The sequence below is a fragment of the Leuresthes tenuis genome, unplaced genomic scaffold, assembly GCF_036924035.1.
Source record: "Leuresthes tenuis unplaced genomic scaffold, fLeuTen1.0.hap1 SCAF_17, whole genome shotgun sequence".
Taxonomy (NCBI): domain Eukaryota; kingdom Metazoa; phylum Chordata; class Actinopteri; order Atheriniformes; family Atherinopsidae; genus Leuresthes; species Leuresthes tenuis.
Genome location: NW_027325371.1, coordinates 1336268 through 1360123, shown reverse-complemented (window position 1 = coordinate 1360123; position 23856 = coordinate 1336268). Strand labels below are relative to the sequence as shown.

At 46.6% G+C, this 23856-nt stretch overlaps 1 protein-coding gene across 5 annotated transcripts in view; it reads right to left on the bottom strand.

Moving 5' to 3' along the window:
- The window catches only part of LOC140272686 (caskin-2-like), an 86026-nt gene that overhangs the window by 44092 nt on the left and 18078 nt on the right, over positions 1-23856 (bottom strand). For all 5 annotated transcript variants that reach the window (XM_072368085.1, XM_072368086.1, XM_072368087.1 and 2 more), the window contains exons 3-4: positions 15034-15085; positions 3694-3791 (exon numbers count right to left, since the gene is read on the bottom strand). In XM_072368085.1, coding sequence (XP_072224186.1) covers positions 3694-3791; positions 15034-15085 — 150 coding nt within the window. The remainder of the gene's footprint in view (positions 1-3693; positions 3792-15033; positions 15086-23856) is intronic.

Here is a 23856-nt window from a genome sequence, read left to right as displayed (position 1 = left end):
GTCAGGTTAACTGGTGACTCTAAACTGACCCCAGCAGAGGGTTCCTGGTTCTAATCCCGGCCGGTTCTGTCTCTCTGCAGGTTCCATGTTCTCCCAGAACCCAAATGTCAGGTTAACTGGTGACTCTAAGCTGACCCCAGCAGAGGGTTCCTGGTTCTAATCCCGGCCGGTTCTGTCTCTCTGCAGGTTCCATGTTCTCCCAGAACCCAAATGTCAGGTTAACTGGTGACTCTAAACTGACTCCAGCAGAGGGTTCCTGGTTCTAATCCCGGCCGGTTCTGTCTCTCTGCAGGTTCCATGTTCTCCCACCACCCAAATGTCAGGTTAACTGGTGACTCTAAACTGACCCCAGCAGAGGGTTCCTGGTTCTAATCCCGGCCAGTTCTGTCTCTCTGCAGGTTCCATGTTCTCCCAGAACCCAAATGTCAGGTTAACTGGTGACTCTAAGCTGACCCCAGCAGAGGGTTCCTGGTTCTAATCCCGGCCGGTTCTGTCTCTATGCAGGTTCCATGTTCTCCCAGAACCCAAATGTCAGGTTAACTGGTGACTCTAAGCTGACCCCAGCAGAGGGTTCCTGGTTCTAATCCCGGCCGGTTCTGTCTCTCTGCAGGTTCCATGTTCTCCCACCACCCAAATGTCAGGTTAACTGGTGACTCTAAGCTGACCCCAGCAGAGGGTTCCTGGTTCTAATCCCAGCCGGTTCTGTCTTTCTGCAGGTTCTATGTTCTCCCACCACCCAAATGTCAGGTTAACTGGTGACTCTAAGCTGACCCCAGCAGAGGGTTCCTGGTTCTAATCCCGGCCGGTTCTGTCTCTATGCAGGTTCCATGTTCTCCCACCACCCAAATGTCAGGTTAACTGGTGACTCTAAACTGACTCCAGCAGAGGGTTCCTGGTTCTAATCCCAGCCGGTTCTGTCTCTCTGCAGGTTCCATGTTCTCCCACCACCCAAAAGTCAGGTTAACTGGTGACTCTAAGCTGACCCCAGCAGAGGGTTCCTGGTTCTAATCCCAGCCGGTTCTGTCTCTCTGCAGGTTCCATGTTCTCCCACCACCCAAATGTCAGGTTAACTGGTGACTCTAAGCTGACCCCAGCAGAGGGTTCCTGGTTCTAATCCCGGCCGGTTCTGTCTCTCTGCAGGTTCCATGTTCTCCCACCACCCAAATGTCAGGTTAACTGGTGACTCTAAACTGACCCCAGCAGAGGGTTCCTGGTTCTAATCCCGGCCGGTTCTGTCTCTATGCAGGTTCCATGTTCTCCCACCACCCAAATGTCAGGTTAACTGGTGACTCTAAGCTGACCCCAGCAGAGGGTTCCTGGTTCTAATCCCAGCCGGTTCTGTCTCTCTGCAGGTTCCATGTTCTCCCACCACCCAAATGTCAGGTTAACTGGTGACTCTAAACTGACCCCAGCAGAGGGTTCCTGGTTCTAATCCCGGCCGGTTCTGTCTCTCTGCAGGTTCCATGTTCTCCCACCACCCAAATGTCAGGTTAACTGGTGACTCTAAGCTGACCCCAGCAGAGGGTTCCTGGTTCTAATCCCAGCCGGTTCTGTCTTTCTGCAGGTTCTATGTTCTCCCACCACCCAAATGTCAGGTTAACTGGTGACTCTAAACTGACCCCAGCAGAGGGTTCCTGGTTCTAATCCCGGCCGGTTCTGTCTCTCTGCAGGTTCCATGTTCTCCCACCACCCAAATGTCAGGTTAACTGGTGACTCTAAGCTGACTCCAGCAGAGGGTTCCTGGTTCTAATCCCGGCCGGTTCTGTCTCTATGCAGGTTCCATGTTCTCCCACCACCCAAATGTCAGGTTAACTGGTGACTCTAAGCTGACTCCAGCAGAGGGTTCCTGGTTCTAATCCCGGCCGGTTCTGTCTCTCTGCAGGTTCCATGTTCTCCCAGAACCCAAATGTCAGGTTAACTGGTGACTCTAAGCTGACCCCAGCAGAGGGTTCCTGGTTCTAATCCCAGCCGGTTCTGTCTCTCTGCAGGTTCCATGTTCTCCCACCACCCAAATGTCAGGTTAACTGGTGACTCTAAGCTGACTCCAGCAGAGGGTTCCTGGTTCTAATCCCGGCCGGTTCTGTCTCTCTGCAGGTTCCATGTTCTCCCACCACCCAAATGTCAGGTTAACTGGTGACTCTAAGCTGACCCCAGCAGAGGGTTCCTGGTTCTAATCCCAGCCGGTTCTGTCTCTCTGCAGGTTCCATGTTCTCCCAGAACCCAAATGTCAGGTTAACTGGTGACTCTAAACTGACCCCAGCAGAGGGTTCCTGGTTCTAATCCCGGCCGGTTCTGTCTCTATGCAGGTTCCATGTTCTCCCAGAACCCAAATGTCAGGTTAACTGGTGACTCTAAACTGACCCCAGCAGAGGGTTCCTGGTTCTAATCCCAGCCGGTTCTGTCTCTCTGCAGGTTCTATGTTCTCCCACCACCCAAATGTCAGGTCGACTGGTGACTCTAAGCTGACCCCAGCAGAGGGTTCCTGGTTCTAATCCCGGCCGGTTCTGTCTTTCTGCAGGTTCCATGTTCTCCCACCACCCAAATGTCAGGTCGACTGGTGACTCTAAGCTGACCCCAGCAGTGAGGGTGGACCCTGCCTCTCTAGTTTTAAGGTTCACAAACTTCTCTGGTGTTGCCTTAAAGTAAAAATCGTACATATATGAGCTCTTTTTGTGCTTAGTTTCAGCTCTGTGATGCATCTGTGAAAACAGCCGCTGTGACCCTGGCTGTCAGCTGATCTGTCGGCTCTTTGTGTAGCGCTGATTTAAACGAGCTGCAGTGAAGGCAGCACAAGCCGGCTGATATCGGCTGATAGAAACACGAGTCCTGTGGAGACGTTCTGCTGCTTCAGACAGAAGCTGTTTATGGAAAATAACTTTATGCTGTTTAGAAAATAGAAACAACAACAGAAAGTTTATAGCCAAGTCCCTGATGTTAGCTACAAAGAGCTTAATGGAACGGCTCCATCTACTTGAATGCTCTTAAAGGCTTCTGTCCCAACTGGGTCCCTCCGTTGGTCCCAGGATTGTCGTCTAGCAGCTCCTACACCACGCCTAAGACAATCCAAACTCTGTTCATGTGTCGTCCCACGATGGTGGAATGAGCTACCGAGCGCTACCAGAACAGGGGCGTCCCTGTCTATCTTCAAGAAGCTCCTGAAAACCCAGCTCTTCAGAGAGCATCTCCTATCCCAGCACTTACCTTGTACTTCCCTACCCCCTCTATCTCTGCACTTTATCTTTCTGCACTTCCTTCTATGCCTGCACCCTATCTCTACTCTGTCCCCTCTGACAGAGTCGGACTCCTGGGTTCCTTCTATGTAGCTTATTGTTAGCTTATTGTTAGCTTATTGTTAGCTTATTGTTAGCTTTTTATAAAGCTGTTATATCTTCATTTGTAAGTCGCTTTGGATAAAAACGTCTGATAAATACAGAAATATTAATGCTGTTTAGAAAATAGAAACAACAACAGAAAGTTTATAGAATCTACAGCAACAGCTTCTGGAGCTTCTCCAACCAGCAGGTTACCTGCTGACAGGTGAGGGTGTCAGGATTGGGTATAAAAGCAGCTTCCACCAAAGGTTCAGCCTCTCCACTTAAAGTTTGGTATATTTTAAGTTTTTTGTATTAAAAAGGACCAAACGGTCAGTTTAACAGCGTCGAGGTGCATCTGAACAGCATCTGTGAGCCTCACCGTTACTGTCCTTGACGTCGACGGTGGCCTGAGCCTCCAGCAGCGCCGCCAGCAGCTCTGTGGTCCCCGTGAGAGCGGCGTGATGCAGCGCCGAAAACCTGCGGGTCAAAGGTCACACAGAGAGCGTCAGAAACCAGCAGTTCAGCAGCAGCTTAACAACACACTGATGTGACTTTAAAGGCAGAGAAGCTTTCATTTAAGAGCTTCGACTTCAAGTTCTGTTCATTAAACCAGAAAACTGATGAAAAACATCTGTCAGAGAAACATCTGTAGGAAAAATACAGTCAAATAAAACTATTTAAATGTTTTAAATACGACTCCTTTATGAGCCGAGACAACAGGCTGCTGTGGCCTGCTGTGTCACCAGAGGGGGCGCTGCAGGCTGTGCCGTTACTGTTGTAATTCAGTAGAAGAAGCAGAGTCTGAACAGGAAACAACAACAACTGGAGGAAAAGCTCCTTTAATCTTTGGGGATATCTGGGAAGACGTTTGTTTTCTTCTTTAAAACAACAACCAGTATTTCCAGTTTTATCAAAATCCTCTACATATAGATTCAAATAGTAATTAACTTAGTTAGTGTTGCTTCACTAGGTTTAAATGAAACATCCTGCTGCTCTAACCTCCTCTGTGGGAGGTCCTGGTCCATGAAATACAGCCGAACTCTCTGCTCAGACGCTGTCTTTCAGCTGCTTTTCCAAATCATTTTTATTAGAGCACGTTGTTATAGAGTTACACATTTACAGCAAACATATAAGTAAACCGTACAGCAAATAGAAATGTGCGCAGCGAGGACACAGTTCTCTCTTTTTGGGGTTTTTAACATAACAATGGAAAGTGAAATAATAGCCAAAAAGGGAAGAAAAAACAGACATAAATTAAAAAGAAAACAGCAACAAAAAACAACAAACAACCCCCCCCCCCCTCCCCGTCTATTCATTAATTTGTCTTAATACAGGACAAAAAAAATAAATAAATTAATTGCCACTACGAGGCGTGAGATAATGACCAAATTTTTTCAGATATCGGGAGTTTATCCACGAGAATATATTTAATTCTCTCTAAATGCAGAGTGTTAGTGAGATCACTAAAGCCACATCTTTGTGGTGGGTGCTTCTGTCTTTTTCCAATGCATCAGAAGTAGTCTTTAAGCTACTTTAAGGGTGATTCTGTGGGTATAAAATCAGTTTTATTAGAGCAGAGCGACAGTCTGGAGCTACTTTAACTGTGATTCTGTCAGATCAGCTGAACTCACTGCAGACGCCGTCTTTGAGCTACTTTAAGGGTGATTCTGTGGTTATAAAATCAGTTTTATTAGAGCAGAGCGACAGTCTGGAGCTGCTTTAACTGTGATTCTGTCAGATCAGCTGAACTCACTGCAGACGCCGTCTTTGAGCTACTTTAAGGGTGATTCTGTGGTTATAAAATCAGTTTTATTAGAGCAGAGCGACAGTCTGGAGCTGCTTTAACTGTGATTCTGTCAGATCAGCTGAACTCACTGCAGACGCTGTCTTTGAGCTACTTTAAGGGTGATTCTGTGGGTATAAAATCAGGGTTTTATTAGAGCAGAGCGACAGTCTGGAGCTGCTTTAACTGTGATTCTGTCAGATCAGCTGAACTCACTGCAGACGCCGTCTTTGAGCTACTTTAAGGGTGATTCTGTGGTTATAAAATCAGTTTTATTAGAGCAGAGCGACAGTCTGGAGCTGCTTTAACTGTGATTCTGTCAGATCAGCTGAACTCACTGCAGACGCCGTCTTTGAGCTGCTTTAAGGGTGATTCTGTGGGTATAAAATCAGTTTTATTAGAGCAGAGCGACAGTCTGGAGCTGCTTTAACATGTGATTTTCAGTCAGTTTCTCACTCATTCTTCCTGGATTCTGTTCACTTAAAAGATCCAGGATGAACTGACCGATCTGGGCTGACTCTCATTACGCACTAATCCACTTTAATTTGTTTTCAGAGCTTGATTAGATATAATAATCATGAAAACGGGTCAGCAGATGTCATGACCCCGCGTTCACTGATAAGAGCATAAATATAAACTTTATCTGTGGATGGAGACAAAGACGCTCCTGTTCGGCTGCAGTTTCTGGTGATAAAAGGTCAGACTGCGGTCCAGGGACACGACCACTCGGTTCACGGCGTTTATAAAGCCGACAGGAAGCTGTGAGCTCAAACATTTAGTGTTGGTTCAGGACAGATTAAATCATCTTTTAAAGAATCGCAGGAGATGGTTGGATGTGTCAGGAAATGGTTCAAACCAGACTTTGTTCTGGTGTTCCACAGGATTCTGGATTAGGACCTCAAACATGATGCTTCCTCATCATCAGGAAACAAGACGAACATTACTGCCGTTAGGCTGATAAATCTAATTATCTGTAGATCAGACGCTCTGATGTTGGATATTTTATAGAACAATTCAACAACTGATGATTCAAAGTGCTTTAGACATTAAAACAGAAGAAATAAAAAGCAGGATTTAAAATTTAAGCAAAAGAAAGAAATAGGAACAATAGATAAAATCAGAAAAGATTATATATATATGAAAGATAAAATCAGGAGTTAAAATATGAAACTCAAGCTTATTCAAAAGCAGCTGAAAACAGATGTTTCTTCAGCCTGGACTTAAATCCTGAGAGTTTCAGCTGATCTGAGGCTTTCTGGGAGTTTGTTCCAGACATGTGGAGCATAGAAGCTGAATGCAGCTTCTCCAGGTCTGGTTCTGACTCTGGGAACTGATAAAGAACCGGATCCAGATGACCTGAGGGGTCTGGGAGGTTCATAGTGGGTCAGGAGGTCACTGATGTATTTTGGACCATTCAGAGCTTTATAGAGCAGCATCAGAGCTTTAAAGTCTATCCTCTGATGGACCGGCAGCAGAACTTTAAAGTCTATCCTCTGATGGACCGGCAGCAGAACTTTAAAGTCTATCCTCTGATGGACCGGCAGCAGAACCTTAAAGTCTATCCTCTGATGGACCAGCATCAGAACTTTAAAGTCTATCCTCTGATGGACCAGCATCAGAACCTTAAAGTCTATCCTCTGATGGACCAGCATCAGAACTTTAAAGTCTATCCTCTGATGGACCGGCATCAGAACTTTAAAGTCTATCCTCTGATGGACCAGCATCAGAACTTTAAAGTCTATCCTCTGATGGACCAGCATCAGAACCTTAAAGTCTATCCTCTGATGGACCAGCATCAGAACTTTAAAGTCTATCCTCTGATGGACCGGCATCAGAACTTTAAAGTCTATCCTCTGATGGACCGGCATCAGAACCTTAAAGTCTATCCTCTGATGGACCAGCATCAGAACTTTAAAGTCTATCCTCTGATGGACCGGCATCAGAACCTTAAAGTCTATCCTCTGATGGACCGGCATCAGAACCTTAAAGTCTATCCTCTGATGGACCGGCAGCAGAACCTTAAAGTCTATCCTCTGATGGACCGGCAGCAGAACCTTAAAGTCTATCCTCTGATGGACCGGCATCAGAACCTTAAAGTCTATCCTCTGATGGACCGGCAGCCGGTGGAAAGACCTCACAGCTGGACTGAGCTGCTCCACTTCTTTGGTCTCAGTAGGACTCCAGCAGCTGAGTTCTGGATGAGCTGCAGGTGTCTGACTGACTTTTTAAAGATGCTGTTACAATAATCACTGAGCTTTTTTCCCTCCTCCTCACTGATGATTTCTGGACTCTGAGAACAGATGAAACTAACAGATTTAAACACCAGTTCTCTGCAATTCAAACAGCGAAGAATCAGGATCTGATTAAAGACTTTTTACTGATTTTCTGTTGTTTTTGTGTGGATAAAATGACAGAAAAACATGGAAAAGATCAGAAGTTTGAAGCTTTCTTCATAGTTGTGTTCATGAAACTCAGATCAAACAAGTCTTTCATAAAAACATTTTATTGATCAACGTTTGGAAGGCCCTGAGGCCGAGATGCAAGATTTAATCGATTGAGGAGGGTGTAGAGAAGAAGAAGAAGAACGAGGGCCTAAAGCTGATCAATAAATCATCGATCAATAAATCTGCAAATGGAGCCACTTGCAACACTTTTGATCTTTGGTTTGTTCTGCATTTCTACAATAGAACATCTTCCTTTCAGCAACAAAAGATGAGGAACAATCTGTTCTAAAGTGATGCTGATAAACCGGTCCAAACCGGTCCAAACTGGCCTAATCTGGTCCAAATCGGTCCAAACTGGTCCAAACCGGTCCAAACCAGTCCAAACCGGTCCAAAACGGTCCAAACTGGTCCAAACCGGTCCAAACTGGCCTAATCCGGTCCAAACCGGTCCAAACTGGTCCAAACCGATCCAAAACGGTCCAAACCGGTCCAAACCGGTCCAAACCGGTCCAAACTGGCCTAATCCGGTCCAAACCGGTCCAAACTGGCCCAAACCGGTCCAAACTGGCCCAACCTGGCCTAATCCGGTCCAAACCGGTCCAAACTGGTCCAAACTGGCCCAAACTGGCCCAAACTGGCCTAATCCGGTCCAAACCGGTCCAAACTGGTCCAAACCGGTCCAAAACGGTCCAAACTGGTCCAAACTGGTTCAAACTGGCCCAAACTGGTTCAAACCGGCCCAAACCGGTCCAAACTGGTCCATCCAACACCAACTAAACTGCAGCTGATTGACGACTCCACATTACTGACTGAATCTGTCCCGTTTCAGCCTCTGTTCACTGGCTTCCTGTAAGATTTGGAGTAAAAGATCTCATAAAGATCTAATAATTCCCTGTAAAGCCACTGATCCGGGCCTGGACTGCAGGCTTGGTGCAGTTCCCAGAGTTTCCAGGTCCAGAACGGGAGGAACAGCTTTTCCCACTCAGGGTACCAAACATTTTACGGCCTCAAATTTTACAGAAACAAAGCTACAAACATCCTTCTGGGAGGATCTAATCCAGTAAAGACGGCCTGAAACTGCCTCAAGTTCTGGATCCAATGAGTGAAATGAAGCTCAGTGTTAAATCCACAGCATTTGTTCCAGTTTGATAGGCTGCAGCACAAAGTTTGGCTTCAGTTTCAGACATTAAAAAGGTTTCAGATCCTTTCCACACAGCCTGAAACGATTACTCAACAGCTCACGTTTACTGCCGTGTTGCAACAGCCCGGCGTTACTCAGGAGCTGTCAGATGGCAGCTCCTCTGGCATCTCCACGGGACACAAAGGCGTCGTTTCAGCAGCCTCAGCAGGCGACATGTGTCACATACTGTGCCTGAAAAGGCCTTCAGACGCCAGCTGTTTACTGCAGAGCCTCAGTGTGAAATCAGTCTGTCCAACACCAGAGGAAGAGCAGACACCTTAAAGGCAGGAGCTCGCAGGAAACCGTGGCTTCATTAGGAGGCTGAATCAGTTCTGGTGTGTCTGGACTCGCCGCAGAGTGAACAAACAGGAGGGAGGAGGCAGGCTGAGTCACACAGGTGAACCACACCTGGGAACACGTCAGACAGACTCTGCTTCCAGGCCATCTGATGGGGAACCATCAGACTCTTGTTTTTCTACCTCAGGAGGGCCTTTGTTGGGCCCAGCGGTCCTCAGGGGGCCACCAGGGCCTTTTCTGACGCTCTTCTTGGGCTCAAACCCAAAAAACACCAACATGGCAGCAAAAAAGGAACCGTGTGACCGGTTATTCAGGCTCTTTAAAAACGACCTTCGATCTATTCTAATAATTCAAGGACAGTATAACTGATGCTAAATAATAACCGGAGATAAATAATAACCGCGATAAATGATAATAATAATAAATAATAACCGGTGATAAATAATAATAATTATAATAATACTAAACAATAAATAATAATAATAAATAATAACCGATGAATGATAATAATAATAATAATAATAATTAAATAAATAATAACCGATGGATAATAATAATAATAAATAAATAATAATAATAAATAATAACCGGTGATGGATAATAATAATAATAATAATAATAATAAATAACCGATTAATAATAATAATAACCGATTATGAATAATAATAATAATAATAACCGGTGATGGATAATAATAATAATAATAATAATAATAAATTATTCATAATAACCGTGATTAATAATAATAATAATAATAATAACAATAATAATAACAATAATAAATAAATAATAACCGATTAATAATAATAATAATAAATAATAACCGATTATGAATAACCATAATAATAATAAATAGATAAATAATAACCTATGAATAATAATAATAATAATAATAATAATAATAATAATAATAATAATAATAATAAATAGATAAATAATAACCTATGAATAATAATAATAATTATAATAATAATAACAGGTGATCTTCCTCCTCTTCTGCCTCCAGCCTGAAACAAACTTCTTCAGAGATGTAACTGAAGTTAATTTTCCTGCGTCAGGAGGAGCTGAACGTCTCGGACCGAACATTTCTAAACGTCACCTGCAGATGACGGCGTCCTCCCCCACAGGAGAGGAGATAAAGCCACAGGCCACCAGTCGTCTTTAAAGAGCTGAACAAAGACGGAGGGGGGGCTTTTAGTGCTGCTCGACCTTCCTTTCTTCTCTTGTGTAATAACAGCGACGGCGTCCGTGTAACAGGGATCGCCCGGGGCAACGGTGGCGCTAATGGATGGATTACAGAGAGCAGGAGGAAGAGGAAGACTTCAGCATCACTGGCTGTGTGTGAGGAGGAAAAGGAGCTGATGAAGACCCAGAAACAACTCAAACGTGTCCAAATGTGTCCTTTTTCTATCAGTCACCTGAACAAAAAAGATCTGTCGGCAGCTGCAAGTCACTTTCATGACCCGACTGCTTTATTTTTAAACCAAAACACGTGAAATAAAGTTGGTTTGATGCTGGAACCAAACGGCATCTGAACTCTGAGAGGAGACAACAAGAAAAAAGATCTAATAAGCTGAGGTCCAGGCCAGCTGTGGCTCAGTTAACCACAAAATATCAGCTGAAACACAACAACTTCTGCCTGAAATGTGAGGAAAAACACATCGAACTGATCTCAGTGTATAATAGATATATAGATGAGCCTGAAGCTGAGTAATCAGGTGAGGTTTGGAGAACCAGGACCAGAACAGCTGATCGTTGGTCAGCTTCTGTTTCTGTCTCATCATCATCAGGTCGAGTCAAACTTATTCATTTTATTCACATTTCATGCACAGAACAATTCAAAGTGCTTCACATGAAGTAAAAGCACTGCAGCTGGGAGCAGAAGAAGCATTAATAACACATAATAACACATTAATAACACATAATAACACATTAATAACACATAATAACACATTAATAACACATAATAACACATTAATAACACATGAAAGAAGAAGAGAAATGGGAAAGAGAAAGAAAAAATTAATAAAAACAGTCTGGATAAGTTAACAGATATCCTGCAGATTTCATGCAGAGACACATGAGAAAAGAACTGTTTTTAACCTGGATTTAAAAACATTTGGTGACAGTTTAATCCCTGGGTTAATCTAACCTAACCTAACTCTAACCCTATCTCTGGCAGTTTGTTCCACTTGTTTGCAGCATAGCAGCTAAATGCTGCTTCTCCAGGTTTATTCTGGACTCTGGACTGGACCAGCTGACCCGAGTCCTTGGATCTAAGAGCTCTGCTGGGTTTATATTCTCAGAACATATCACAGATTCTGGGATTTATAAACCATCAGCAGCTTTAAAATCTATTCTGTGACTGACTGGAAGCCAGAGTAAAGACTTTAAAGCTGGTGGGATGTGTTCAGATCTCTGAGTCCTGGTTTAAACTCCAGCAGCAGCGTTCTGGATGAGCTGCAGATGTTTGAGCTGCAGATGTTTGAGCTGCAGATGTGTGATGAGCTGCAGATGTTTGATGAGCTGCAGATGTTTGAGCTGCAGATGTTTGATGAGCTGCAGATGTTTGAGCTGCAGATGTTTGATGAGCTGCAGATGTTTGAGCTGCAGATGTGTGATGAGCTGCAGATGTTTGAGCTGCAGATGTTTGAGCTGCAGATGTGTGATGAGCTGCAGATGTGTGATGAGCTGCAGATGTTTGAGCTGCAGATGTTTGAGCTGCAGATGTTTGAGCTGCAGATGTTTGAGCTGCAGATGTTTGAGCTGCAGATGTTTGAGCTGCAGATGTTTGAGCTGCAGATGTTTGAGCTGCAGATGTTTGAGCTGCAGATGTTTGATGAGCTGCAGATGTTTGAGCTGCAGATGTTTGATGAGCTGCAGATGTTTGAGCTGCAGATGTTTGAGCTGCAGATGTTTGATGAGCTGCAGATGTTTGATGAGCTGCAGATGTTTGATGGGTCCAGCTTAAAGTCCAGGACAGTGATGGAGTCTGGAGATGAATGCATGGAGGAGTTTCTCAGCTTCTGTTTGTCTCAGTTTCTGTAAAACTCTTAGAGTCAGACAGCTGAGGAAACCTGGGAAGGTTCCAGAGTTGTGGAGATCTGAATCAGATGTTGTTGTTGGTCATGGCGGGGTGTGGGGGGGGGCTGCAGTCAGAGGAAGATTTACAGCTCCGTGATTGGCTGAGCCTGCTCAGGAATGTGACACTACCAGCAGGAATGTGATGCGGGACTCTCCCTCTGTGTGGGGGGTGTTGGAGCAGATAGCGGCGGGCTGCATTCCAGTCTGCATGGATGACACCAGCAGGGAGGGGGAGGTCAGGATCTGTCTGCCTGTGGGCCGCCTCCTCCGCCTCCTCCGCCTCATGACGAGCGGCGATGAGAGGTGAGGTCAGAGGTGTGATGGCTGTCAGGTGAGCGGCGCCGAGGGACAGCTTCATTCAGCTGCGAGCTAAAAGCTGAGGACCGATCCACTTCACTGTGAATCATCTGAGATTCAGAGTCCCAACAAGAGGGAAACTGCAGGTTTATTCAGGAAGGTTCATGAAATCTGCTTCTTCCACATTAAGATTAAAGCTCAGAAAACACCGTTTAAAATGGGAAGCTTTTCTCTTTAATGTCCAACAGGGACCCAAACAGCAAGTCAAGGCCCAGTTTCTGCTGCTGTTTGGAACCGGGTCGTTTCTCCAGAGTCAGACCGGAACAAACCACGGTCCATCGCAGAGTTTGTTCAAAGGTTGTTGAAGCTCTGATTTATTTCAGCATTTCAGACAGAGGCGTCTCCAGGGGGAGAAATATGGCTGAAGACAAACGGCTGCCACAGACCGCCACAAAACACCTGCCACAGACTGCCGCAAACGGCTGCCACAGACTGCCGCAAACGGCTGCCACAGACCGCCGCAAACGGCTGCCACAGACTGCCGCAAACACCTGCCACAGACTGCCGCAAACGGCTGCCACAGACCGCAAAACACCTGCCACAGACCGCCAAAAACAGCTGCCACAGACTGCCGCAAACGGCTGCCACAGACCGCAAAACACCTGCCACAGACCGCCAAAAACAGCTGCCACAGACTGCCACAAACGGCTGCCACAGACCGCCAAAAACAGCTGCCACAGACCGCCAAAAACACCTGCCACAGACCGCCGCAAACACCTGCCACAGACCGCCGCAAACACCTGCCACAGACCGTCACAAACAGCTGCCACAGACCGTCACAAACAGCTGCCACAGACCGCCGCCACAAACAGCTGCCACAGACCGCCGCCACAAACAGCTGCCACAGACCGCCGCCACAAACAGCTGCCACAGACCGCCGCAAACACCTGCCACAGACCGTCACAAACAGCTGCCACAGACCGTCACAAACAGCTGCCACAGACCGCCGCCACAAACAGCTGCCACAGACCGCCGCCACAAACAGCTGCCACAGAGCAGGTAACGCTAGTGGATCATTGTCAATGTGTCCGTATGACAGAAGGCGGCCCGGTGGGAGGAGCTTATGCATTAAAGACGGTTTATCCACAGGATGAACACTTTGGACCCAGGTGTTTGCTGCCAAGCAGGAAGTAACTGAACACGTGAAAAAGGGTAATTTTACTCCAGCAGAACCAGGCAGCTGAACATGAGTCTGACGGGTTATCATCTGAGCTCAGAGGAGACAACAAGAAAAGAGATCTAATAAGGTCCAGGCCAGCTGTGGCTCAGTTAACCACAAAATATCAGCTGAAACACAAACAGGAAGTAAGTGAACCTGTGCAGTAAAAGCTGCTCGTGCTTTACAGGGCGATTTGTGTTGTTTTGGTGTAGCTCTGAACAGCGCTTTATGAGGCCGACACACGGAGAACATTTCACTGCAGAATCCCTGCAGGCCACACAGAACGCCGACGTCTGGTTTGGATTTTCAGACTCAGCAGCTGGATGAAGGAGGAGTTTAACTCTGAGCAGGACTCCGTTCTGCAGCCTGCGGATGAGTCCGAGTCTGTTTGGACGCTTCATGAGCAGCAGACTTCTCGTGCCCTCAGCTGTGCGGCGGGAGCTCGCTCTCCCCTCCGGGACAAAAGGCCGGAGCCCCCACCGTCGCAGCCATTCAGAGGGACTCATTCCAGCTCTGCTCTCCATAGAAACCGGTCCAAACAGGAGCCGGCGGGCCGCAGGAGGCGTCGGCACCGACTCAAACACTCATTTTTCTCACAGAGGAGCGGCCTCCCTTCATCCTGTGATGTCATCACAGGTACAGCCGCAGGGGGCGGAGCCTGCAGCTGCATTCTTCTTCTGCAGATCTGTCCTGAACGCTGCTCAGACCCTGCCAGAAACCTGGCGCCGTTTCATCGTGTTTTCGAAGCTGAACCTCCTCTCTGGTCTCAGTCTTAACTCAACAAGCTCGTTTATCCTCACTGGTCAGAGTCCCAGCCACTGCCCTGCTGACCTCTGACCCCTCCGGGTTCCAACAAAGGAGCCGGGCACTTCAGGGAGCCTCAGGACTGGGGTGGTGGTCCCGGGCCTCTGTGGCAGCTTTTTTACGACCCTCTCAGACTCTTTTGTTTCCACAGCAGTGTTGACTTAGAGCTGAGAGGCTGAACTGCTGCTTTATGAACTCAGGAGACACTTTGTGCTCCTGTGGCTCAGATAAGGACCGCCACAGCCTCACAGGGAACAGCTGGTTCCTTATCAGCTGACGCTCCAGCCCGTTCAGAGCTGAAGAAGCTTTCAGCTGAGACGTGAAACGTCTTCAGGAACCAAGAAGCAGAAGATCTGAGGTTAAAACCGCTTAAAACCCGGTTCAAATCTGTTAAAAATCTTTAAAAAGTTCCTGCAGGATGGAAACTGGAGGCCACTTTTAAAGAATAAAACATGTTAAAGAGGAGAATTAAGAAGAATGGAAAGAGAGAAATAATAAGGATTTATTTACTGAAAATACACATAACGATTAACTAGAAAACAAAGCGAAAGAGTGTCTTTGTTTTCTTCTTCTACAGATTTATTCCGCATCGGGGCGACTTCATCACTCACCCATCGGAGTCCTGATAGTTCACGTTCAGCCTCTTGGTGGATCCGAGCAGCTCTGAAAGCACAGAAGGTGAGAGTCAACTACAACTCCCATGATGCATCTCACTCACAAACACCTGTTAATGATGAGCCACGGCTCAACGGAGCGGTTTCAGCTGCAAAGCCTCATGGGTAACGTAGTTTCTAAATGATTTCTACTGTTTTTATGCTGCATTTATACACATCGAGACGACTTTCGATGGCGTTCTGAGGTGTGCGATCAGGAGAAAGGTGAGCGTGAACATAGCTGCACTGAAGACACTGCTTTAATGTGTTCATAGTGCTGTTGGAGCTCTGCTGGTTGAGACCTGCAGCAGCCTCTGATCGATCCCTGAAGGATGTTGATGTTAACATCCCCTGAACTCCGTCAGCCCTCCAAAAAACAAGAGCGTTTGAAGTGCCGAGCGCTTCGGCGGGCGTTCCCTCCGGGATGGCGGCGGCGCTGCTTTGATAATGACCTGGATTTTAGAATTCATGAGAATAAATGAGCAGAAAAAGAAAAGCCAGACACAAGGAGGAGGCGGCGCTGCCTCCATTCAGCACAAGACGAGCTCTGAGAGCCGACCCGACATGACTCAGTCAGTTTGAGACCAGAGTGGCTGCAGCTGATCCGACTGGTGTTGCAGAACCACCGGGATCTGGATCAGGTTTAGCAGCTGCAGCTGTTTGAGCATCAGATTCATGTTTATCTGACGGTTTCTGACTGAATTCACCTTCAAACGCAGGACAGGAGCAGCTTCAGATCTAAGATGATCCCGTCCTCCCTCCAGAGGTTTTAAATCAGACCAAAAGCTCAGTTTATCAGGTTAAAGATGACGTCAGTCACCCTAAACCGATGCAGGAAGCTCTGATTCATGCACAAATTCATCAATGGATCGAAAAAGAAATACTTTTAAAATAAAAACTATTAAAAAGAGAAAAACTGACAGCCTTCAGCCACAGTTATTCCTCAGTGATATGACCAAAAACACCTCCTGATGCTGATCACAGGACTGTGGAACAGCAGGTATTAGAATATTAGCTCACATTAACAGGCTGCAGCTGCTCTGATGGGCACATTAGGACATTATGATGCTATGCTTGTGCTAGCGGGCAGTTCTGGTGACATTTCAACAGAAATTAGCCACTTTAGGCTTTTTTAGGCTAATTTTTAGGCTCATTCCCACTGTAGGAACCTTTTTCAGTTTCCAGAACCTTTTCAGGAATAGGACCGTTTTCCCCCACATTCGGACAAACAGGATCTAGGGACCACGGCGCTCATTATCGGTGCTGCTTATTTGTCCAACACAATAAACACAAGTTGCCTCAGTTTCCTTCTGTCCTCCGCTAGCTTCCTTCTGATCTCTGCTAGCTTCCTTCTGTTCTCTGCTAGCTTTCTTCTGTTCTCCGCTAGCTTCCTTCTGCTCTCTGCTAGCTTTCTTCTGTTCTCCGCTAGCTTCCTTCTGTTCTCCGCTAGCTTCCTTCTGCTCTCTGCTAGCGTCCTTCTGTTCTCCGCTAGCTTCCTTCTGTTCTCTGCTAGCTTCCTTCTGCTCTCTGCTAGCTTCCTTCTGCTCTCTGCTAGCTTCCTTCTGCTCTCTGCTAGCTTCCTTCTGCTCTCTGCTAGCTTCCTTCTGTTCTCTGCTAGCTTCCTTCTGCTCTCCGCTAGCTTCCTTCTGCTCTCCGCTAGCTTCCTTCTGTTCTCCGCTAGCTTCCTTCTGCTCTCCGCTAGCTTCCTTCTGTTCTCCCCTAGCTTCCTTCTGCTCTCCGCTAGCTTCCTTCTGCTCTCCGCTAGCTTCCTTCTGCTCTCCGCTAGCTTCCTTCTGCTCTCCGCTAGCTTCCTTCTGCTCTCCGCTAGCTTCCTTCTGCTCTCCGCTAGCTTCCTTCTGCTCTCCGCTAGCTTCCTTCTGTTCTCTGCTAGCTTCCTTCTGCTCTCCGCTAGCTTCCTTCTGTTCTCCCCTAGCTTCCTTCTGCTCTCCGCTAGCTTCCTTCTGCTCTCTGCTAGCTTCCTTCTGTTCTCCGCTAGCTTCCTTCTGTTCTCCCCTAGCTTCCTGCTGTTCTCTGCTAGCTTCCTTCTGCTCTCTGCTAGCTTCCTTCTGCTCTCTGCTAGCTTCCTTCTGTTCTCTGCTAGCTTCCTTCTGCTCTCTGCTAGCTTCCTTCTGCTCTCTGCTAGCGTCCTTCTGTTCTCCGCTAGCTTCCTTCTGTTCTCTGCTAGCTTCCTTCTGCTCTCTGCTAGCTTCCTTCTGCTCTCTGCTAGCTTCCTTCTGCTCTCTGCTAGCTTCCTTCTGCTCTCTGCTAGCTTCCTTCTGTTCTCTGCTAGCTTCCTTCTGCTCTCCGCTAGCTTCCTTCTGCTCTCCGCTAGCTTCCTTCTGTTCTCTGCTAGCTTCCTTCTGCTCTCCGCTAGCTTCCTTCTGTTCTCCCCTAGCTTCCTTCTGCTCTCCGCTAGCTTCCTTCTGCTCTCCGCTAGCTTCCTTCTGCTCTCCGCTAGCTTCCTTCTGCTCTCCGCTAGCTTCCTTCTGCTCTCCGCTAGCTTCCTTCTGCTCTCCGCTAGCTTCCTTCTGCTCTCCGCTAGCTTCCTTCTGTTCTCTGCTAGCTTCCTTCTGCTCTCCGCTAGCTTCCTTCTGTTCTCCCCTAGCTTCCTTCTGCTCTCCGCTAGCTTCCTTCTGCTCTCTGCTAGCTTCCTTCTGTTCTCCGCTAGCTTCCTTCTGTTCTCCCCTAGCTTCCTGCTGTTCTCTGCTAGCTTCCTTCTGCTCTCTGCTAGCTTCCTTCTGCTCTCTGCTAGCTTCCTTCTGTTCTCTGCTAGCTTCCTTCTGCTCTCTGCTAGCTTCCTTCTGCTCTCTGCTAGCTTCCTTCTGTTCTCTGCTAGCTTCCTTCTGTTCTCTGCTAGTTTCCTTCTGTTCTCTGCTAGCTTCCTTCTGCTCTCTGCTAGCTTCCTTCTGTTCTCTGCTAGCTTCCTTCTGCTCTCCGCTAGCTTCCTTCTGCTCTCCGCTAGCTTCCTTCTGTTCTCCGCTAGCTTCCTTCTGTTCTCCCCTAGCTTCCTGCTGTTCTCTGCTAGCTTCCTTCTGCTCTCTGCTAGCTTCCTTCTGCTCTCTGCTAGCTTCCTTCTGCTCTCTGCTAGCTTCCTTCTGCTCTCTGCTAGCTTCCTTCTGTTCTCCGCCAGCTTCCTTCTGTTCTTCTGTCCATTAAAATGCTAACGTGAAATGTTCCCTTATGTGTTACTCAATATGCGAACTGGCTGCTTCCTGCTGAGAGGCTGTAGCATTGACATTGTGCTATCGTGCTAAGCTAACTGGTTTTTACAATGGACACACTGTACAGTATTTTCTGTTTTCTATGAAATGCTCCCAAACGTTAGACATTTTTCCTCTTTTTCTCTGATTTTGGAGTCTGAGTTCCTGACTAGGAAATCTTATTTTCTTACATTTTTCTTTCCCAGCTGGAGATTCTCTTTTCCTTTGCTTGCACAAAACATCAACAGTAGAACCCGCCATTACGAAGATAAACTTCAGTGAAATGATCCTGAGCAACAGTTCTTAATGTTAGCTAAAAACGAGCGAGCAGAGGGGAAAGTTAAGGCTTTATGGAGCCGACACGTGACTCGTCCTTTCACCGCTTTATTTTTCCTCATGTTTACGGCTGTTTTAGATGTTGTTAATTATATTTATTGGTTTAAATGTGCTATGAAATTAAACTCAGTTTCCAGAGAAGCTTTCTCCTCCCGTTTCCCTAAAACACTAAAAACTCTGATGAGTTTCATCTGCTGCTTCTCATTCAACAGCTATGTGCACGTGAAGCGCCGTGCGCTGTAATTGTGGCTCTATTGTTGCTGTGGTTTCTAAAAATGTTTCACATCTAAAACAATGTTATTTTCAGTCAGACTGCACTGTGGGGCTGATGAAGCTGATGTCATGTCCAACCTGAAGCCGCCATCATCTGCAGCACATTTACTCCGAGTTATTTTTAATGCTGTTTATGGAGCGAGGCGGAGAGGCCCAGAGCTGCAGCTTTTATAACTTCAGCTGAACGTTTGACGTCCTGCGGATCTGCTGCCACAAGAATGCACAGAGAGAGGAGGAGGAGGCGGTTTCTGCAGGAGTCGGCACATTTTCAGGTCCCGTTTGGGCCCAAACTGAGAAAGAATCCGCAGTAAAAGGAGTCCACAAACTAAAATAAGACGGCTATGATTAGAGGTCTGCAGGAGGCTTTGTGTTTCTGAGGACAAAGAGGCGATCAGCTGAGGTGGATGTGGTGCAGCTCGGCTTTAAATCGGACTTTCCTTTCATGAACTCTGGCTGTCCTCCAAACAACCGCAGCAGCGCCCGTCAGAAAGAGTTCCCTGAAACTCTGCAACTCCACAGATTACATCTGAGTCTAAATATAAACCCGCCGTCCAGTTTGAGCAGCGGCCAGAAACAACAGGTCACATGACGCAGTTTCTGTTCGTGCCTATGATCTCTGGATCTTACTAACAAGCAGCCACTTCCTCCATCCTCTTGAAGGATTCCATCCTGTTCATCAAAGCCTTCAGACAGCTTCTGATTTCACAGCCGGTGGAGTTCTGGGACCAAAGCATCCATCTGAGGATCATTCTTATTTCTGACTCATGCCAAAGATCGAGATGATCCTGATTCAATGTGTCAGGAAGGATATAATGAAAAGATATATGATGTTAAACTGGTTACAAATGTGGGAAAAAGCTGACTTTATGTTCGTGTTTTCAGAGAGAAATACGAAGAAATAAACATCCAAGGTTTGAACTTTCGTGCAGTTTTACATTATTTCTCTAATCTAACTTGTTAATAACGAGTTTACTCATTTATAAACGTTGACACGTTCCGTGACTGTGACCCTCGGTCCGCCCCGTAGTTCAGGAAGTCTGACCTCGTGGTTTCAAGCTAAAAGGGAACCAGAAAAGGGTCTTTAAAAGGGAAAGTTCATCTTAAAATCCAGCCAGATGGTTCAAGACCAAAGTTATGAGCCGATACTGTCGATGTAACGGGAGTCATTACCGACGGAGTCATCACAGACTGAGTCATCAAAGGAGTCATTACCGACTGAGTCATCACCGACGAGTCATTACCGACGGAGTCATCACAGACTGAGTCATCAAAGGAGTCATTACCGACTGAGTCATTACCGACTGAGTCATTACCGACTGAGTCATCAAAGGAGTCATTACCGACTGAGTCATCACAGACTGAGTCATCAAAGGAGTCATTACCGACTGAGTCATCACAGACTGAGTCATCAAAGGAGTCATTACCGACTGAGTCATTACCAACGAGTCATTACCGACTGAGTCATCACCGACGAGTCATTACCGACTGAGTCATGAAAGGAGTCATTACCGACTGAGTCATCAAAGGAGTCATTACCGACTGAGTCATCACAGACTGAGTCATCAAAGGAGTCATTACCGACTGAGTCATCACAGACTGAGTCATCAAAGGAGTCATTACCGACTGAGTCATTACCGACGAGTCATTACCGACTGAGTCATCACCGACGAGTCATTACCGACTGAGTCATCAAAGGAGTCATTACCGACTGAGTCATCAAAGGAGTCATTACCGACTGAGTCATCACAGACTGAGTCATCAAAGGAGTCATTACCGACTGAGTCATCACAGACTGAGTCATCAAAGGAGTCATTACCGACTGAGTCATTACCGACGAGTCATTACCGACTGAGTCATCACCGACGAGTCATTACCGACTGAGTCATCAAAGGAGTCATTACCGACTGAGTCATCAAAGGAGTCATTACCGACTGAGTTCACTTCAAAATGCAGGTAAAGACACGTGATGTTGTTCAGGTGTTTGGATCAACATGTTAAAACAGCAGCTGGAGCAGCAAACAGGTTCTGGGAGGTGAAATGAGTGAAATGAGCGTTTCTGGATGAACAAGAAACCAAGCGATATCTTCAGTTTCAGCTCAGGGTCTCGTTCTGTCCACTCCACGGAGGCACGATGACCGCCGTCTTTGTCAGAACTAATTTCCAGAACAATCGATGATCCAAAAGCCAGAGTTGATGAACCCTGATGTGTTTCTGGCGCCCTCCCCTCAGCCAAGCTGACGGAGCTACTCTGAGGTTTTATTTGCATTATTTTTATTTCTGCTGACTGAACGAGGCGCTGCAGAGATGAAGAGGAGTTCCTCGTCTCACATCTGAGGGGAACCAGAACCTGGACCTCCAAACGGGATTTATTTCACACTTTTAGTTGTTGGTGTGGAGAAAAATGGAGTTAAAATTACAGCAAACATTAGTTTTGTATCTTTTTTTTCAGGAAGTGATGCAACTCCCTGAAAAACATCCAGGGAGTTGGGTTCATGCTCCCTAAAATTTATCCTCTTTACAATTTATCCATCAAAACATCCTCTTTTTGACCCAAATTTGTATTCTTTCCAGTTTTCTCTTCAGATTGGGAGGTGAGGGGTCCTTTAACCTGCCATAAAAACTCAACAATAGACAGTAAATTAGTAAAATGTGTCCAGAACAAGGTTCTGCTGCTCACAGTTCCAGAACTGTTTCAATACGACTTGTAGTTTTCACTCGGTGAGTGTTTGTTTGCAGTTAAACATATATATAGAAGCATTAAAACATCGATTTAATGTTGCTGCCACAGGCTTTTTATCTCCTGTAATCGTTTCCATGACATGTTGTAACACAATTTAAATAATCTGTGTTTGTTTTAAGCCTTAAAATTCAGCAAATTCAGACAGAAAATGAGTCTCTCTTTGGGGTCTCGTGGTTCCCAAAGTTTCTAAAAGCAGAATGGGAGGCAGAGCCTTCAGTTATCAGGCCCCTAAAAGCAGAATGGGAGGCAGAGCCTTCAGTTATCAGGCCCCTAAAAGCAGAATGGGAGGCAGAGCCTTCAGTTATCAGGCCCCTAAAAGCAGAATGGGAGGCAGAGCCTTCAGTTATCAGGCCCCTAAAAGCAGAATGGGAGGCAGAGCCTTCAGTTATCAGGCCCCTAAAAGCAGAATGGGAGGCAGAGCCTTCAGTTATCAGGCTCCTAAAAGCAGAATGGGAGGCAGAGCCTTCAGTTATCAGGCCCCTAAAAGCAGAATGGGAGGCAGAGCCTTCAGTTATCAGGCCCCTAAAAGCAGAATGGGAGGCAGAGCCTTCAGTTATCAGGCCCCTAAAAGCAGAATGGGAGGCAGAGCCTTCAGTTATCAGGCTCCTAAAAGCAGAATGGGAGGCAGAGCCTTCAGTTATCAGGCCCCTAAAAGCAGAATGGGAGGCAGAGCCTTCAGTTATCAGGCCCCTAAAAGCAGAATGGGAGGCAGAGCCTTCAGTTATCAGGCCCCTAAAAGCAGAATGGGAGGCAGAGCCTTCAGTTATCAGGCCCCTAAAAGCAGAATGGGAGGCAGAGCCTTCAGTTATCAGGCTCCTAAAAGCAGAATGGGAGGCAGAGCCTTCAGTTATCAGGCCCCTAAAAGCAGAATGGGAGGCAGAGCCTTCAGTTATCAGGCCCCTAAAAGCAGAATGGGAGGCAGAGCCTTCAGTTATCAGGCCCCTAAAAGCAGAATGGGAGGCAGAGCCTTCAGTTATCAGGCCCCTAAAAGCAGAATGGGAGGCAGAGTCTTCAGTTATCAGGCCCCTAAAAGCAGAATGGGAGGCAGAGCCTTCAGTTATCAGGCCCCTAAAAGCAGAATGGGAGGCAGAGCCTTCAGTTATCAGGCCCCTAAAAGCAGAATGGGAGGCAGAGCCTTCAGTTATCAGGCCCCTAAAAGCAGAATGGGAGGCAGAGCCTTCAGTTATCAGGCCCCTAAAAGCAGAATGGGAGGCAGAGCCTTCAGTTATCAGGCCCCTAAAAGCAGAATGGGAGGCAGAGCCTTCAGTTATCAGGCCCCTAAAAGCAGAATGGGAGGCAGAGCCTTCAGTTATCAGGCCCCTAAAAGCAGAATGGGAGGCAGAGCCTTCAGTTATCAGACCCCTAAAAGCAGAATGGGAGGCAGAGCCTTCAGTTATCAGGCCCCTAAAAGCAGAATGAGAGGCAGAGCCTTCAGTTATCAGGCCCCTAAAAGCAGAATGGGAGGCAGAGCCTTCAGTTATCAGGCCCCTAAAAGCAGAATGGGAGGCAGAGCCTTCAGTTATCAGGCCCCTCTCTGTGGAACCAGCTGCCAGTTTGGCTTTAGGAAGCAGACACCCTCTCTACCTTTAAGATCAGGCTGAAACTTTCCTTTCTGATAAAGCTTATAGTTAGGGATGGCTCAGGTGAGTCTGAAACATCCCATAGTTCTGCTGCTATAGGCCCAGCCTGCTGGGGGAGCTCCCATGATGCACCTCTCCTCCCTCCATGTACAGATGACATCATTGCTGTCATTAACTTGTGTTTCTCTCTCTCAGCAGGTATCTCTGGCCTGGTGTTACGCTGCTTGTTGTCCCCTCTTTCCTGTCCTCTCAGCCCCAGCTGGTCCAGGCAGATGGACCCTTCCTGGTCCTGGTTCTGATGGAGGTTTCTTCCTGGTTCTGGTTCTGATGGAGGTTTCTTCCTGGTTCTGGTTCTGATGGAGGTTTCTTCCTGTTAAAAGGGAGTTTTTTCTCTCCACAGTCGCCTCCTGCAGCTCAGGATCAGAGAGAAGTTCAGCTGCGATACTGTTTTAAATGGTTCTGTATGAATTGGACTAAGTTGGATGTTAATTAATTGGATTACAATTGTTTTGTATCTCAGTGCCTTTTTGGTTTTTTTGGTTGTTTTTCAGTTTAATTTAAACATATTTATAGTTGTTAAAACTCCATAAAATTAAATATTTAACTGTTTTAAGAGCTCAGACTTTCAAGCGTTGTCCTCATTCTTTAAGGT